Source organism: Malaclemys terrapin, chromosome 9 (assembly GCF_027887155.1).
Source record: "Malaclemys terrapin pileata isolate rMalTer1 chromosome 9, rMalTer1.hap1, whole genome shotgun sequence".
In the NCBI taxonomy this organism is placed as follows: Eukaryota; Metazoa; Chordata; order Testudines; family Emydidae; genus Malaclemys; species Malaclemys terrapin.
The window spans coordinates 68,166,532-68,183,038 of record NC_071513.1 but is presented as its reverse complement, the minus strand read 5'-3'; the positions used below and the strand labels follow the sequence as shown (position 1 = coordinate 68,183,038).

Here is a 16,507-nt window from a genome sequence, read left to right as displayed (position 1 = left end):
CTACTGGTTATTTTCACTCCCATCCGAGCTGTCTGATACGGTCAAGTAGGTTTGAAGCTTTCGCGTTCAATTTTCCCTTCATTTATTGTGACTATTTTATTTCTCTGTCTTTCTCTGTAGTTTTCAGGGATACACATTACATCCTCCTTTCTCTTTTGACTACTTTCATGGATCTTCATCCCAGAGTTAAAAAAATAAAAATAAAAATCTGTACTTTTCTAGGGTTTCAGGGACAAAAGAGGAAATACATTCAATTTAGGAAGACCTCTAATCTCTGGTTATACAGAACGGCTTTGTTAGATAAGATTAAAAATTTCCTGAATGTCCCTCTTCATCCCGGGAGACCCCACCATTTGTATCAGCTATTGTCAGTAGTGGCGGGGCTTGATAACAGCTGGCTAGAGACGTGACCACACAGCAACACAACAAGAACCAGGCAGCCTGGTTCATAAATCTTCAGCAAACCCATTCCCCCAGCAGAGCTGTGAATCTGTTACTGTCATAGTCCCAGGGAAAATGCTTTGTCCTCCAACAAGTCAAAAACTGAACTTCAGCACTATCAAGGGCCCAATTGAAGTGCACATTGAGAAATATTTCATTGTCTTTTTAATTGTAGCCCTTATTATTGAACAAGGATGTAAATTTGAGTTGAATTTTGTTGGATACATGGCTAATTTTCCAAAATCATGTTTCCTTTCTGCCCTGTGAGTGGAATTGGAAGTGTATGGTACTGTAATCCAACTGTAACTAGCTATAATTTTTATATAGGGACAGTTACCATTGGAGTCTTATTCACAATACACCAGATTCTGATGTCTTCTTCATGGTGGGTAGCACCTGGCTCCCCAAGTAGTCCCATTAAAGTCAGAATCTGACCATCTGGAGTAAGCCCATTTACTTCAGTTGGACTACTCACAAACTATGGTACTTCACAGCATGAGTTAGGGTGGCAGAAACCTTGCCTATATATTTGAGATGCAAGTATCCCAGTGTTCATGGGAGAAGCTGAATTTGTACACAGTGGGCCCAGTTGTGCTCTCACTGAAGCAAAAGTCCCTCAACTTCAGAAGGACCAGGACTGATCCAAAGGTCAATATCCCATTTCTTATAATGTTAATAGCTAGTGAAATGACAGCAGTTAATATTGGAAGGTGAATATGTGGAATTGCTATAGAGCCAGAACTAACAATTCCAAGGCCTCATGCAGCACGTTTAGTAAAGTTCAGAAATGAGCCAACATCTTCTAGTATGTTAGCCTCTTACAGGGATTTGGCTCTAGGCATGATATAACATGACAGTACTTGGACCACCATGCTGTTACTTCAGAGACTCCCGCTCTAGTATGAACTAGAATCCAAGAATGGGCTTGTTAGAGAATCTTTCTTTAAGAATAAAAGCTCACTGTGTTGTAGGTAATAGCAGCAAAAATAGCAGCCTTATGCGCAAACACAAGTCTTTTCTTCAAGAGACGTTTTAATTCCCGGCAGTGCTATAGATTCACAAAGCCCATTGAGTAGGAAAGCTACAATTAAAAATACATGATCCTCATTTAAAAATAAAATATTGCTAATATACAGTTTTTCTTTTTTCTTGTCAGCTCCGTCTCCAATTGCTTTGATCCAGGCTAAAGAAATAACAAGGCACAGCGTTGCATTGGCCTGGCTGGAACCTGACAGGCCGAATGGAGTCATCTTGGAATATGAAGTCAAATATTATGAGAAGGTATTACTAAAAATGATCAGATGAGGTTTGTTTCCATTACAGCCATTCCCAGATAGGATCTCATTATCGGGACCAAATAGGTTTGGTTTCATAATCATAATCAATTAGGGATTTCATACATTTGAACAGTTACACTGAATAATGAGAATAATATACTGCACTCTGCTCTAACAGTGTATTTGGGTTTTTCTTTTTTTCTCTCTTAGAACCAGGTTTTTACAGTTAGCATATTTATAATGAGAATCAATATAGCTGAGAAGTAGTGATACATTAGCCTTACGTCAGAGATAGAAGTGTAATAATGAAGTATGTAACACAGTAATAATAATAATATCTGTTTAAGTCGATGGCTTCTGCTTAGAGTGATGGTGTGGGTTTGATGGCTTTTAATAGAAAATAAGGAAAAGAAAATTATATTCTTCAGCCTTTCCAAGTTATAGAGAGACATTATTTCTACAAAATAATTTGTCTCTCCTCAAGTACAGAACTATGAAAAGAGCTATTTCAAGGTTGCCTGAAAAATGAACAATTACCTTTTCTTTCTCTCTCTCTCTTTTTTTCTTTTTTTAAAGGTAATCGCTTATTTGCCTCCCTAATAAAGCCAGAAAAGGGCAGCTGATTTTCACTGAAACTAGATTACAACATTTTCTGACACATTTTCCAGCCTGAAATAGACTTTAAGACATGGGCTTTCTGGCAGACATTTCCCAAGGGTTTCTTGGATATGTAGCTCCTGGCTGGAAGAGGGGAAAAAGAAAGAGTGAGCAAGAATAAAATGTTATTTGTTCATCAGCAGGATCATGATTGAAGACCTGGCTACTTTCCAGAGAATTTTCCCGTTCGATTTCTGAAACAGTCATTGATACCTGAACATTAGACCTACCATCCCCATCATCCTTTCTGGCATCCCCAAGACCCCCTTTAAAACCCAGTACTAGTAAGGGTAACAACAAAAACCTTTTTAGGGATCTTTTGAAAAGTCAATTGCTATTAATCATAGCCTCAGACAGATTTGGCAGTGAACTGGGGTCCAGGGTTCACTGTGCAGGGAGACATTTTTGCGTGTCTCACCCCTGTGCTCTGTTGCTCCTAGGACCAAAATGAGCGCAGCTATCGCATTGTGAAGACAGCTGTCAGGAACACAGATATCAAAGGCCTGAACCCGTTGACTTCATACGTGTTTCATGTGCGAGCCAGGACAGCAGCGGGATATGGGGACTTCAGTGGGCCGTTTGAGTTCACGACTAACACAGGTAACAACATGTGCATCATTGGCGCAGGGCTGACAGTAGATACATTCCTTCCCCCATTTTTTTCTTTCTTTCTTTACTCTACTCAGATTATACTGAATTTGACTGAGCTGCTCATTGGGAGTTTGACTTCATTTATTCACTTGAATGTGGCATCCATATTGTGCCATACTCCTGCATGGCACTATGATTTGTAAAAATGGCTGTTGACTGCCATTTCCACTGTTGTTTCTCTGATCCGGCCTTAGTAAATGTGACACAGTTATTTGGACGTGCTGCATACTGGATGAAAGATACTTACAAATCTTAATGAAGAAATCTGAATGTGGTATGGTAGAAGTACACACTATAAATGCTCTGAAGCTTTTTCTCTCATTGATTCATGGAGATTTATATTCTCAACTTCCTTTAATGCTAATATGAATTATTTGCATAAATTTCCAGTGTGTCTCATCTAGAGAAGGATAAACCCCAATTACTCTCCTTTTTTAATGTACTCTCCTTTTTTTATATGAATCAGTGAGGTATGTTGTGTGTATCTCCTTGCTTTTGTGTTTTCTCTTACACAGTTTTGCAAAGGGAGGCATTTGTAGATTGTGCTATCTCTGGGTAGGTTCTCACTTGTTTAAGTCAAGGTAACATGTAATAGTCCACAAAAATGTGAATGGAGTGTTTGCTTCCTAAGACAGCGGAAGGAAGAGGATATGACCGAACATGTTTCTTTAATTTCCATTATGCAGGTCTGTTTAAATCACTTCAGGTCACGTCACACTGTGTTAACTTCCCTCAGGCATGGCATGAGAAAACTTAAAATAGTCAATCCACCAGGCAGAGGGAAGACATTTTAAAAACAACTTGCTCTGTTTGTGTCAGTGAGGAATGAGCATCTGGTCCATTAAAAAAAAATAAAGTAAACTGGGAAGCAATTCAGTGGGCAATAAAATAGGCATTATACCCTCTGACTGAGAATGGAGGGGCGAAGGAGAGAAAGTCCTTGTTCTCAGCAAGTTGAAGTTCCCCAAACCATTATCAAACATAATGTCTTTAACTAATTAGGGCCCTCCTGGAAAATTATGTTGAATGAATACATAATGAAGGCCTGAGACTGGCTTTGAGTAATACCCTGAACTGCTCTGCAAACCAGAACACAGCACTAAGTGTTGCTCATGACAATTTTGTACTGTAGGTGGCTTTGCCCTGGGTGTGTGACACTAACTGATGTCTTCTCTGTCTCTAGTTCCTTCCCCCATCATTGGTGATGGTACCAATCCCACAGTGCTTCTTGTCTCAGTGGCTGGCAGTGTTGTTCTTGTGGTCATTCTCATTGCTGCTTTTGTCATCAGCAGGAGGTAAGAACTTAAGCCTCTCTCTCTCCCTCTCTCTTTCATAAGGGAGCTTTTTGTCTCCTCCAAACAAAGCTGAATTCTTTGATTAGCATCATAAACAGTGCATTTGCATTACAAGCCCTCTCCCATGTAGCTTTGATCTTCTCAGCATTAGTACCACAGCAGTATGTAATGTAATGGTAATAGTTCCAGCGCTATTTGCCCTTCAAATGCAAAGCTGATTTCTGTAACTGGGATTGAGAAACAAGCCAACTGGAGAGCTGCGGATATTGTAATTTGTTGTTGAGTTTAATGAGTCTGAGTACAGGGGATCTTCTTGGGTTGGCTTGTTATATGCAGGGGAAGGAAAGCAGTACTGCAGTGAAGTAACGTGCATGGAGAACCTCAAACAGTCTTGCTTGGGTGTTTTTGGTTTTAATACCCCCGGTTGTCTGTACATGTCTGCATCAGCCATTGGGGTAGTTCTTCCATTGTGGGGAAGAAAGGCACTAAAGAGAAGCCATAGGCACTCAATACTTTGTTACAGTAACACACCAGATTGGGTCCTTTGCTTACATTGTCAGGCAGAACTATAATCTCCCATCAAGCACCCGCTTCTGCCCCCAAAACAAGGTTTACCCCTCAGAAAAATCACTACAAAATCTCATATCAGAGAGGAGAGAATACAAGTAGGGTCTGATTGCATTAGCTATAAATGGGCACAACTTCCTTTTGATTTACTCTTTCACTTAAAATCATCTTAAAAAGAGCAGTTAAATCAGTGTGATTATAATATCTGGTAAGTAGTCATGCATTGTAACGGCTTTCTGTGGGTGTTCAGCTCAAAGCATCCGTGCTGGCAAGAAAAAAGAGGAAAAGAACATATGAAAATGTAATGCAGAGAGACAGGTTTATTAAAAGCCATTGCAACAGAAAATAGCATCACCAGGGCTTGATGACTTAATCTGCTCTCTGCTTTTATTGATCACTTTATTATTTAAAGCCAGATTGATAGCAGGATACATTGGATTTCTAATTATGAGTCGCCACCTTGGAGAATTGAGCCTGTCGAGTTGTTCTGAGATGATTCCTTCCCCACCTCCCCCAATAAAAAAAAAAGTCACTTCTCAAGGCTGATAAACACGGCTTGGTGATTGGCCCTCAATGGATCACTTTTTAGAAAATGAAATGTCAACCCCGTGCCCTAGTATTGATTCTCTTTAGTATCGGCCATAAAGCTGTCAAAGGAAAGGCTGCCTGGAGCCTGGTAGCTGACAGACTCGCTGATGCTGATGCGTACTCAGCCAATTCTTCTCCCCACTCAGGCTGTCTGTTTAGTTATCTCTGCATAGAAGTGTTTAAATTGGACAAAACACAGATAAAGAGCAGGCTGGTAGCCAGGACCAAAGGCTGGCCTAAGTGCTGGTGGGAATGCAGATAAGTTAGTCAAGTGGCAGTGGGTTCAAAGATGCCCCACACCTCTGCCTCATTAGGTTTTAGAGAGGCTGCAGAAGAGAAAAGACATAACAAAGTAAACAAAATGCTAAGGCAGCAAAAACCATGAGGCCCCTTCATGGGATGTTCTCTGAATATCAGTGCATTTAGGATGTTTATCATAGCACTTACCTGCCTACATACATTTAGCTCCAGTAGTTGGAGCTAAATGTATGTAGGGGCACCTGAGGCCAGATCTGCACTAGAAACTTCTGCCAGTATGGCTATATTGGTAGGAGAGGTGAATTTTTGTGACATTTCTATACCAATAGAAGCCCAAGAGTGGACATTGTTATACCGGCATAAAAGGACTTTTGCCAACATAGCTTATTTTGCTCGCCAAACCGCCTGCACCAGGAAGCTTTACCAGTGTAGCTACACCAGCAAACCTTTTTTAGTGTACACTTGGCCTAAATCTCATAGTCGTGCCATCAGGTCTGCACTTAGGTATACAAACCTCCATTTTGTGCAGTTGTTCTCATCTCAGTATCCTAATGTGGGATAGGGATATCCATTTAGGGTGCCCACGTCTGAAACTGGGACTAATATTGTCATTTAGCATTAAATCAAATCAGTGCTCAAAAAAACAAAATTCATCTTCACGGTAGAAACTTTCCTAAGGACTCTCCTACCTCCAGGAGCCCGAGAATATGTTGTTCTCTTCTGTCCCTGGGAGAGTTTGTTAACATTAGGATTAATCCACTTAAGTGTTAGTTTAAACTTGCGTAGATTAAGTCATGTAAATTCATACAGCAAAGGACAGATGGCAGCTTGAGCATTTCTACAAAGCTTTCCTACAAGCACGCTGCTAAATTCAGACTATTTCAAATGTAGCTTTTGGGGAACATTTGACGCAAGAAGATGAGGCTTTATTTTCAGAAGGGAGTTGAGTGCAGAAAGATGGCTTTTACGAATCCTTTTTTGATTATCTAATGAAATGATTTTTTTTTTAAACAAATGTGTCATGTAAAGAGGTCTCTTGGCTAGTAGATTGGTTTACCTTACACTCTCCAAATTTGTTGCAGACACAGCAACAAAACAAAGACAGACTCAGGTATGGAATTATGTGGCAGGCAGCAGCTTTTATTAAACTTTGGCACAGACAAGTACTACCCGCCCATCGCCCACACTCTTCTATACCAGGCATTTAATTGGTTCTAGTGAAGGGGTTATAGGGCTCCTTACCATATAACCTGTAACTTGGGGTAGGCTCTCCTTAACCTACACCTTCCCCTCCTGGATTCTACTCTCTTTCTGAGTCCTAGCACCCTTCCTCCCACAACCCTTACAAGGGGGATGGAGGGTGCAGAAGGGTGGGGACCATGAGGGCCACAAGGACTCACCCTGTCCCTTGGGCTCATCACCAAATTCCAGGTCTTTTACTCTGGGAACTGTTAATTTAAGCCTTTCCTCTGCAGTGGAAAGTGGCCCCAGGTTGTGACGAGTTAACAACCCAATCTTAAGCACTTTCCTACTTAACCCACTGTGGCTTGACGGTACAGCTAGGACAGCGAAAAACTCCCTGGTCCTCTACCACTTGGCCTATGGGAGAAAAAATTCCTTCCTGACCCCTCAAATGGGCGATTAGCCAGACCAGCAGCATCTGTCAGGCCAGGTGCCCATTCCTAGTTCAGGATAGGTAGTGTGGGACTCCTGGAATGGAGCTGAAAGAGGCTCCATATGGCTCCCACTCCAGGATAAATCCTGAGAGCTGGGGAATGCTGCCCCCCGCCCCCCAGCTGGCCAGTGGGTGCCAGAGACTCTCAGGGGGGGAGCTACCTGGTGTCCCTTAGCAACTGTCCCCCTTCACTGCTGACCCCATCAAATTCCCCCACTCACTGAGGCAGGTGGTGGGCATTTAGCTGAATGAGTTGTCCACCTTTTGCTAATGAGCCTTGGATCACCAGGCTACCTCAGTCATAGCCTTGTGCTCTCCTGGCAGGCAGTATTTTAATCAGAGCAGCTCTTAACCCTCAGCTCCCCTTTTGTTTGTAAATGGTAAAGGTGCCAGCAGCCATGCAGAGGCTGAGAGAGCAGCCCAGAGTGCATGCTGCTTCACCACAATACATGCTAATCCCCCCCTTTGTTGTTTTTGGGGTAGGCCTATAGGGAAAAAAGCCCCACCCCTTCTTTATCTCCAAGTCCCACCTGTAGACTTGCCCGCATTTCTGACCCCTGCAGTTTGTGAAAGCTTCTGTATTCTCTTCCTGAACACCGCCCCTATTTAATCACCACCCCTGAAATCCCTATAATTATGGAATTCAAACCTGGGACAAAGGTTTCCTTCTGTCATTCAGGTGAGCTCTCTGTGGATGTCAGTTCATGTCCAGATTTCCTCCCTATGGCTCAATGACTGAATAATGAGCTTCCAGGGTTTTTCCCCTCCCCCAGGGACAATTGTAGACAGCAGTGTCCCGCCCCAAGCCAAGGAGAAAAGGTCAACAGGTGACAAAGATAGAAGTGGAAGCAGATAGTTAGTTTGGAAGGTATTATTAAAAGCTAATAAGCTACAATTATATTGCTTGAACAGTAATTCCTGTGTTTCCTTTTACCTGTTATGCGTCCTAGGGTGTTTTGGGCTAGTTTTTGTGTAGGGCTTAGAGGGAAGTTTTTAAACAAGACAAAAAGGATATTTTAATACTTAAGTCACTTTCATGTAACACACATTTGCATTGCATTTCTCACTTCTGCATTTCAGTATTAATTGAATTAGGTTGGAGGGGTCATACATAAAATTCAGAATAACTTTTTTCCTAAGTTAGGCTGCATGGTGATCATTTACTTAACTGAAAGCGTTCTGTGCATGCACAACAATAGCACTGCTCACATGTTCCTCTCTGCTAAAGGTCAGTTCCTATTATACACTTATAGACATTGGGTCACATTTTGTGCTGACTTTCACCCTATGCAACCCTCTCCCCCCGTAAATGAGGGCAGAATTTGGTCCCTTGATTTACTGCAACAGTCGGTTCCCAGGCAGTGAAAACGGCTTAACTCAGCATTTGGATTTAGAGAGGTTTTTTAATGGTTTCCTTGTATTTGAAAGTATTGGTTTCTAATTGACTTAGCAAAGAAAGAAGTTCACAGGCATTTGTGGCATGTGCAGTCCTTGGTATATGAATGCAATTCCCAGGACATTCTAGGGAGCTGTGAGTCCTGGATCAAGGGCAGTGTGGGACTGTTTGGTGTTTTTTCCCCTCAATGTTGTTGGCAAATTATTTAGCATATTGCATGCGATAAACTGTGTTAGAAGAACCTTATGATTGCAAAAGCAAGCACTCAGAAGTTAGGAAATGCCACTTTAGCTACTGGAGAAACAGATAAACAGACATAGGTTCTCATCTTCTGTATGGAGAAACACTGAAAGGAGATGAGACGTACTTTGTCAATGCATATCACAAGTATTTGCTGACAGCCTTCAGGAATTCTGAGTTCATTCCAGGCTCTGGAGGGGATAATGTTGTGGTAGTCACAGATCCTTCTTTCTGTTCTCCCCAAACGTGACCCCTACTACCCTATCTCCTTCAACCTGCCCCTGTCCTGTCTTTTTGCCACCCCGTCTCCTCAACCCAGTCCCATTCTCCTCTCCAACCTAGTCCTAGTCCCCATTCCTAACGCTTCTCATTCCAATCCCAGTCTCCTGGCCCAGACAGTCCTAGTTTCTCCCTCCAGGGTCCAGGTCCAAGTTTCAGTCTCACCCCTTATCATTCTAGTTGTCTAGCCACTCCAGTCTTCTTCCCCAGGCTCCTCATGTAGTCCATTTCACTCATTTTCTCACTGCCCCTGCCCCCGGGCTACTAGTCCCAGTCTCTTTATGTAGCCAGTCCCAGTCTCCCCACACATGTTTCTTATCTGAGTTTAGTCCCCCTGGCTTCCAGTCCCAATCTCCTTGCCCAGCCAGTCCCAGTCTGGACTGTTGAAAGTTTCACCATTGATGTCATCAGTAGGAGCAGCACTTGATCATATATATATGCTATATAACAATACCTAGCTCTGATGTGTAGCACTTTTCATCAGTAGCTGTTACCACTCAAGGAAGAGATCTTGGAGTCATTGTGGATAGCTCTCTGCAAACATCCACTCAATGTGCAGTGGCAGTCAAAAAAGCAAACAGAATGTTGGGAATCATTAAGAAAGGGATAGATAATAAGACAGAAAATATATTGCCCCTATATAAACCCATGGTACCCTCACATCTTGAATACTGTGTGCAGATGTGGTCGCCCCATCTCAAACAAGATATATTGGAATTGGAAAACGTTCAGAAAAGGGCAACAAAAAATTTTAGGGGTATGGAACGGCTTCCATATGAGGAGAGGTTAATAAGACTGTGACTTTTTAGCTTGGAAAAGAGATGACTAAGCGGGGATATGATTGAGGTCTATAAAATCATGACTGGTATGGAGAAAGTAAATAAGGAAGTGCTATTTACTCCTTCTCATAACACAAGAACTAGGGGTCACTAAATGAAATTAATAGCAAGTTTAAAAAAAACAAAAGGACTTTTTTTTTCCACACAACGCACGGTCAACCTGTGGAACTCCTTGCCAGAGGATGATGTGAAGGCCAAGACTATAACAGGGTTCAAAAAAGAACTAAATTCATGGAGGATAGGTCCATCAATGACTATTAGCTAGGATGGGCAGGGACGGTGTCCCTAGTTTCTTTTTGCCAGAAGCTGAGAATGAGCGATAGGGAATGGATCACTTGATGATTACCTGTTCTGTTCATTCCCTCTGAGGCACCTGGTACTGGCCACTGTCAGAAGACAGGATACGGGGCTAGATTGACCTTTGGTCTGACCCACTATGGCTGTACTTATGTTCAGATGTAGTAGGTCTCAAGAGTGTTTTACAAAGGAGGTCAGTATCATGAGGTCAGAGATTAGGAGGCCCATAGAGGAGCAAGCAAATGGAGTAGTTGGGCAGCAACAACCCTCAGCTCTGGGTTCCTTTGACTTTTGATCTGGCTCTGTACTTTTCAACTCTCCCCCGCTCTTTATAATGGGCCAAACCAAACCTTAGATCCAAACTTGGCAGCTTTTGGTATAAAAGTCCTCACTACAGAGATGTTTCTGGTATTAACGTCTCTCAAATCTACACAAACTTTGATGCTTAAAGCTAAACTCAATGCCTTTTTAAAATTAAAGTCATAAATAATATAAACGGTTGTGTGTTTACGTGTAGAAATAAAAATGTATAAACTTAATATTCTGTACCACCTATCATATTAATATTCACGGATGTGTAGACTGAAAGGGCTTGCTTTTTAAATTCCACCTCTAATTTTGTGCAATTGGAGTGGGTACAAAGGCTAGTATTTAGATGTCCGCCTGATTGTGCTTGCAAATCAATCAGTTAGACATCTAAATGTTAGCATTTGCATCCACATTTAATTATGCTAAAAAAACTGGAGGCCTAATTGGGTCCCCTTTCAAAATTTGGCTTCAGAATTACAAAGATCTGTGTTTTAAAGAAAAGTAGCTGCAAAACAAACCTCCTTCTTTTTCTTGAATGGAAAGATGTAAATTCGAGTTTTTGTGTTTCCCTTGGTAAGTTTGTTGATGACAGGAGCACCTAGAGCTGTGTAAGGAATGCAGCTTCTTGCATTGCTGTTGGTTATAAATTAGATCAACTGTTGTAGGACAAACGCAGAACATAGGTCTTGTCAGGTACAGCAATTCAAGTCTTGGCAGGTCAAGAAGATTCTGAGTTCATCTCCTAAATTAAGAGATTTATTTTGAATTGTAATGCTCTTTTTCATCCCAACAGACGCAGTAAGTACAGTAAGGCTAAGCAAGAGGCAGATGAGGAGAAACATTTGAATCAAGGTAAAAGGCAGTGGTGCTTGGTTTTTTTGATATGGTTCACAAAGCATGTCTGTGTTCTTATGCTTAGAAAATAAAGAATGACATTCCTCTTGAGATGAATATTTCACTGTTTTCCTTGTTTGCAACCCCCTTCTGCCAAAACGAAGCATCTAGTAGCAGGGAATGGCAGGCTTTATTCAAAAAACCTTTGGGATTTTGGGGGAGATTTTTTTTCTTCCCTCCCATTCAAAGGTTTGGGTGACCTCTACTTCTGGCTGAAGATGATGGGCATGCTTTTCTGCCCAGTATATGTCAAGGATGCTTCAGGATGGGCCAGAGGAGGAAATGTGAGGCATGCATTCCTTCCTCAGACCTTGTCTACATTACAGGTTACTTCAGTATAACTTACGTCACTCGGGTGTGAATAATCAACACCCCTGAGCGACATAAATTATATCAACCTAAGCGCCGGTTTAGACAGTGCTGTGTTGGCAGGAGAGCTTCTCCGCCGACATAGCTACTGCCTCTCACTGAGGCAGGAGCTATTAACCCCCCGGGAGAGCTCTCTCCTGTTGGCTTAGAGCAGGGGTAGGCAACCTGTGGCATGCATGCCAAAGGCGGTATGCGAGCTGATTTTCAGTGGCACTCACATTGCCCGGGTCCTAGCCACCGGTCCGGGGAGCTCTGCATTTTAATTTAATTTTAAATGAAGCTTCTTAAACATTTTAAAAACCTTGTTTACTTTACATACAACAATAGTTTAGTTATATATTCTAGACTTAGAGAAAGAGACCTTCTAAAAACATTAAAATGTATTACTGGCACGCAAAACCTTAAATTAGAGTGAATAAATGAAAACTCGGCACCCCACTTCTGAAAGGTTGCCAACCCCTGGCTTAGAGCATCTCCACCACAAGCAGTACAGCGCTGTAGTGTAGATATAGTCTCAGTGATTGAACATGCTGTTGTTTCTAGCTTTATTGAGTAAAGGATCAAGCTTAGGGTCTGAACTCAGAACTCCCCTGGCCCAAAAATGGAAGTTATGCATACTTTATTCTCTGAGGGCATGTTCACACTACAGATTAAAGTTGACCTATGTTAGGTCAATTTACAGCCACCACAGTAATTACTGCAGTGGGTGATGTCCACACTACCCTCCCTCTATTGGTGGTGCACCTCCTTACTAGGAGCGTTTCCACCAACTGAAGAGGGGCAGAGTGGGGGGTTGAGAGCCAGGGATCTCAGTTCCACACAGCTCCCCATCGGGAGCTCAGCTGCCCACCAGGCAGCAGCCCGGACTTCTTGGCTCCCCATACTCTGCCAGGAGTGAGGTTGGAGGTGTGGGTGTCAGCCACATGGGCTTCTCAGCTCCCTGAGTGGGGAGCCGGGTAGGCACAACCCAGCTGGGAACAGGGAGCCAAGGGCAGCTGGTTTCTAGCTGGAGCATGGAGCTATGAAATTGACAAGATAGCCAACAGCCAATGTAAGGAGCAGTATCTAAACAGACACTGCACCCCCTAACTACACTGACAGAAGCCCTACCTCTCTCGGGGGTGGAGTTATGTCGGCGTAGCAGGTTATTTACATTGGCGGGACAAGGCTGTAGTGTGTACACTGACATAATTAGATTGACATAAGCTGCCTTGCATTGACCTAACTGTGTAGTGGAAACCAGGCCTAAGTCACAGGGCTGCAGGCAGCTAGTTGGCCTGCTACCGATATCAGTGATATATGGAGTTCATTCACTGTCAAAAGCCTGATGCTATGTTTTAATAGATGGGAAATTAAATGTTTGCCTTTAAAAATAAAGCACACTGGAATCTCCTAAAGTCCTTTCTTCTTTATTCAGTCAGTGCCGACATGGTGAATCTTTACTGGACACTTTTTTTGCTGCTGTATACCATTAAGAATTCACTCCTTGTATGTTCTGTGCTCAGTAGCATGTAGATCAGTGACATCAAATAAAGCATTTTTATCTTGCAGGTGTGAGAACATATGTGGATCCTTTTACATATGAGGATCCAAACCAAGCTGTGCGGGAATTTGCCAAAGAAATCGATGCCTCCTGTATAAAGATTGAAAAAGTCATAGGTGTGGGTAAGTTTCAGGACATCTGTGTTTGTGCAGTAAATCTGTTTTTGTAATGCATAGCTTTCATTGGTGTTTAGGTACCTTGAGATCTAACTGTTGTTTGTATAACAACTCCCTAAAACAAACAGGACCTTTCAGAAGTGCATTGACAATTACATTTTGGCCACAGAGGGTCACATACGTTTCATGTTCATGGCTGATTCTTTGGTCTTTTTCCTGCAGGTGAATTTGGTGAAGTGTGCAGTGGACGTCTCAAAGTACCAGGAAAGAGAGAGATCTGTGTTGCTATCAAGACTCTGAAAGCTGGGTACACTGACAAACAGAGGAGGGACTTTTTAAGTGAAGCCAGCATCATGGGACAATTTGACCATCCCAACATCATCCATTTGGAAGGCGTAGTTACCAAATGTAAGTAGGTCATTTCTGTGACAAGGCCAGTTTGGAAGTCATTGAGAAATTAAATCTGCATATTTTTTTCCCCTGTTAAGTGACAGATGGAACAGATCCACTGATAGCTAATAGGAGGAAATCAGTGGAGGACAAGTCATTAATCTTGTTGTCAGCTGTAAATGGGTTTATAGTTTCAACTGATACCCTATCTGCATGCAGCTTGTGCAAGATTTTTTAGGGGAATTAATATTGCAATTTTTTTGGTATGCCAGGCAGGCATCTTTCAAACCTTTGCTAGACTGAGCTGCTTGTTACAAGATAGGTGAAGGCAGATGGTAAGCAAAGTATTTTAAATACTTTAAAAAAAATCAAAACAGAACTACAGTGTCAGTGTGCTTTGAAGTACAAGGCATATCTGTGAGGAGCAGGTCTTTGAAATAAAGTAGTCTTTATTTTAGTATGAGACTTGCATTTATGTTGTCTCTGATTTATGACTCTGATAGCTTTGCTTCCATTTACAGTAACACCTGGTCGATTATTTTGTTTAAAACCTGTTAGCATTCACTTAGTTTTTGAATTCTGTCTCAATAAGAATATGACAAAGCTCAACAGATGCCGTTTCCAAGCCACAACTGAAATACACCTGCGAGACCCATGTGGGTCTGACTTTATAAAGCACCACTGAGACTGTGGTTACTGTTTAAGATGGCTGTGCTCCAAATACAGTGCATAGAATAGCTGCAGAACAATCTGCAGAGTGCTAAAAGTAGAGGATTCTTCAGATTTAGGGGTTCATTTTCAGTGCTGTGTAGTAGCAGAACGAACCCTCTGCATCCATTGTTGCGAGTGATGGGGTTTGTGCATTCAACCCTTCACACAGCAATGAGAACGCATGGCATTTAATTAAAAAGATCTCTGGATATTGAAATAAAGTGGCTGATTAAAGTGAGAGTGGAGAGCCCATAATTTTTAATGAACTAACTTTAGAAATGAGCTAAAGGGTGGAAAAAAATCAGTGACAATAAGGATATTTCATTTAGGGAAGATCTCAGCTAGACACCCATCCCCTCTGGAATGTCAAATGGAAGTTGGATTCCTAACTCTCCCATTTGTGCCTTTGAAAGTCTCTCTCTTTTATATCCTTGAATTCCCCTCTTCTAATGTACATGATATTTGCTGTGACTGGAAATATAATTAGTATAGAAGATCATTGTTTTCTTTTAAATTCAAGTTCCACAAGGAAAAAAAGTCATTCAGACTGCTATTGCCTATGGCTTACCAGGCCTTGCTAAGTGTCTGAGTACTTTAATTAGAAGATAATATTATAATTAAATACCTTTGCAGGTCTGTTCCCTTAAAAAAAAAAAGGTGGGGGGGGCGTTTCTGAGTAGGTGGTGATATGTTTGCTACAGACAGTGATTTTCATAGCACTTCTGGAAAAGAGAGAAGCAACAGGGGGATCTTTGTATTGGAATCCCAACAAGGATCTAAAACCCCTTAGCTAGTACAGCTGTAACAGTTATAAATGACTGGAGGCATTTGCCTAATGCAGTTCTCACCGAATTAAAATGATTTAACATTTTCACTGAGGAGGTGGTAGGCTGACCCCAGTGTGTCCTGTCATCTGGCTCCCAGGAAGCAGTGCTTCTGCTTACCAGCCAGCTCAATCACCTCAGAGCTGTTGCTGTTTGGTAAACAGGGCTACTTAAGAAGACATTCATCTCAATTCCTCTTGTAGGTTTTCTGAACATTGTGATAAATTAATGCATTTAATAAACTGAAAACTAAAATGCAAGATAAATTGTGGAGGTGGAGTGTTGGAAGAGAGGAAGCAGGAAAGTGCGAATGTATTATTGGCTGCTAGTCAAGTACTTTTGTAATTGACTAGATGATGGTAACTTGCTCCCTCCCCAGCCTCTCTCACCCCCTCCCACTTCTCCACTACTCAAGCAGCGCCTGAGTAATGGAATTATGTGTTAATGCACTGAAAGAGAGTCTCCTTTTCTTTTAAATTGACAAAGTGTATTTTGATTGAGGGAGGTTAATTAAAACTCATTTAGATGTATTTGTTCTGTCGAATGACCGGTCACAGTTGCAAAGGGTAAATTAAATGGGGAAATATGCAGATTGGATTAGAGTGGTTTCCATTCTTACTGATGAATGCTCAGATAGGTGAATTTTCCTGTATGGAGAAGGAGGGGGAGTGATATCTTATCCCAGCCTTTTCCTGTAAGAATGCAAATATTCAGCCAAGGCTTTTAAGATCACACACACATAATTGTTTTGCTCAAGGCTTACCTTTGTTCATGCAAATCAGATGAGTAGGTATCCAGCTGCCTGATTACAATTTCAAACACATGTTGGTCTACATGAGCAAAGATGGCATGTGATCATGATAATGAGAGTTTTTGGCATTGGCTAAAATG

The 16,507-nt window shown here is 41.8% G+C and overlaps 1 protein-coding gene across 2 annotated transcripts in view; it reads left to right on the top strand.

Annotated features, from left to right (window-relative positions):
* The window catches only part of EPHA4 (EPH receptor A4), a 142,168-nt gene that overhangs the window by 105,251 nt on the left and 20,410 nt on the right, over positions 1-16,507 (top strand). For both annotated transcript variants that reach the window (XR_008446200.1, XM_054039848.1), the window contains exons 6-11: positions 1,598-1,722; positions 2,816-2,975; positions 4,210-4,321; positions 11,563-11,621; positions 13,584-13,697; positions 13,914-14,099. Coding sequence is in view for 1 of the 2 variants with exons in the window: in XM_054039848.1 (XP_053895823.1) it covers positions 1,598-1,722; positions 2,816-2,975; positions 4,210-4,321; positions 11,563-11,621; positions 13,584-13,697; positions 13,914-14,099 (756 nt within the window). In the remaining variant the exon portion in view is untranslated. The remainder of the gene's footprint in view (positions 1-1,597; positions 1,723-2,815; positions 2,976-4,209; positions 4,322-11,562; positions 11,622-13,583; positions 13,698-13,913; positions 14,100-16,507) is intronic.